The sequence below is a fragment of the Buceros rhinoceros genome, unplaced genomic scaffold (assembly GCF_000710305.1).
Source record: "Buceros rhinoceros silvestris isolate BGI_N320 unplaced genomic scaffold, ASM71030v1 scaffold23485, whole genome shotgun sequence".
NCBI lineage: Eukaryota > Metazoa > Chordata > Aves > Bucerotiformes > Bucerotidae > Buceros > Buceros rhinoceros.
In genome coordinates this window covers 8831-10433 of record NW_010414906.1, presented here as the reverse complement: position 1 = coordinate 10433, position 1603 = coordinate 8831, and the positions used below count along the sequence as shown (strand labels likewise).

Sequence of the window (1603 nt, the reverse complement as noted above, 5' to 3'; positions counted from 1 at the left end):
GGCTGTGAGTGACCTACTTGAGTTGCAGATGTCCCTGCTCCCTGCAGGGGGTTGCAGTGGAGGAGCTTTGAAGGTCCCTTCAACTCAAACCAGAACGTGATTCTGTGATCAGTTGAACAGCCCCTGCCTCCTCTTCCAACCTCATCTGCAGTCAGGAGCTCCCTGAAGAGTGGAGGGTCACGGGCAGCATGGCTCTGGGGAAACCCCCACGCCAGCTCTGACAGCTCCTTCAGGGTTGGGCAGGAGTCCACCTCTGCGCTTCTCCACTTTCCTGCCTGGTTGTGGGGGACAGAGTGTGGTGGGATTTAGCAGCTGGTGGCTGATGTGGTGGGAAGGGTCTTTGCCAGATTCACGGGCAGGTTTAAGCCTCCCTTTCCCCTATCCGGCAGCTGAAGGGGTACCCACCCTCCAAGTGCCCCGAGGAGATCAACCACATCCTGAGGATCCTCAACCTGGAGGACAAGCGCCACTCCCTGACCAAGGCGCTCTCTGGCGGCATGAAGCGCAAGCTCTCCATTGGCATCGCCCTCATTGGGGACTCCAAGGCAAGTGTCTTTGGAGGGGCTCACCTCGAACCTTCCTCCCTGGGGCCAGTGCAGGTCCTTCAGTGGCTCTGAGGTGGTTCCTCACCCATGGTAAGCCAGTGGGAGATGCAGGCACAGCAAGGAGGGGGCAGGAGCACCACTCAAAGGCCTGTGGCTCTGAGGACAATGCCATAGGGCTGCAGTGCAGCTCTGCTGCCTAGTGGCTGGTCCTCCAAGCAGGATCATCACATGCATGTCACGAGGTCGCGGTCCTTCTGGGCCCTGGTGTTGACCCCTCCTGCGTCGCTGTGCCTCTCCTGGCCCTTTTTGACCAGTACCCATCTCCGGTGTGCAGGTGGTGATGCTGGATGAGCCGACATCAGGGATGGACCCAGCCTCTCGCAGGGCCACATGGGACCTCCTGCAGCAGCAGAGAAGCAACCGCACCATCCTGCTAACCACCCACTTCATGGATGAGGCTGACCTGCTGGGCGACCGCATAGCCATCATGGCCAAGGGCGAGCTGCAGTGCTGCGGCTCCTCGCTCTTCCTCAAGCGTAAATATGGTAAGGGAGGAGCAGGCATTGTGTTCCACGTCTTCTCCTTGTCCCCTCCTTGCCCGGGAGGAGCAGGAGGGGCATACAGGGCAGGGAAGGGGACCCACTGCTCCTTGTCTGATGGCTGACAGGGAGCAACATGCTGTTCTGCCTCTTCTGGGGCCCATCTCATCACTTGCTCCTGCGTCATGTCCATAGCCAAGGCAAAGCTGTCGATGCTCTGCAGTGTCTTAGCACCCCTCTCTGCTCCAGCACCCCACGGCCAGGCCACCCCTCTCTGCTCCAGCACCCCAAGGCCAGGCTGGGCAGCCACTTACCGTCCTCTGCCTTCTCTTGTGGCTCTGCCCAGGGGCGGGATACCACATGGTGATGGTGAAGGAGCCCTATTGTAACCTGGGGGAGATCTCTCGCCTCATCTATCAGTATGTGCCCAACGCCACCATGGAGAGCAATGCCGGGGCAGAGCTGTCCTTCATCCTGCCCAAGGAGAGCACGCACAGGTAACGTGTCCCCTGCTTGCCC

At 60.1% G+C, this 1603-nt stretch overlaps 1 protein-coding gene across 1 annotated transcript in view; it reads left to right on the top strand.

The window, feature by feature from the left end:
* The window catches only part of ABCA3 (ATP-binding cassette, sub-family A (ABC1), member 3), a gene marked incomplete at both ends in the record, with an annotated part of 14035 nt that overhangs the window by 3637 nt on the left and 8795 nt on the right, over positions 1-1603 (top strand). The window contains 3 exons of the mRNA XM_010137253.1: positions 390-545; positions 880-1090; positions 1431-1581. Coding sequence (XP_010135555.1) covers positions 390-545; positions 880-1090; positions 1431-1581 — 518 coding nt within the window. The remainder of the gene's footprint in view (positions 1-389; positions 546-879; positions 1091-1430; positions 1582-1603) is intronic.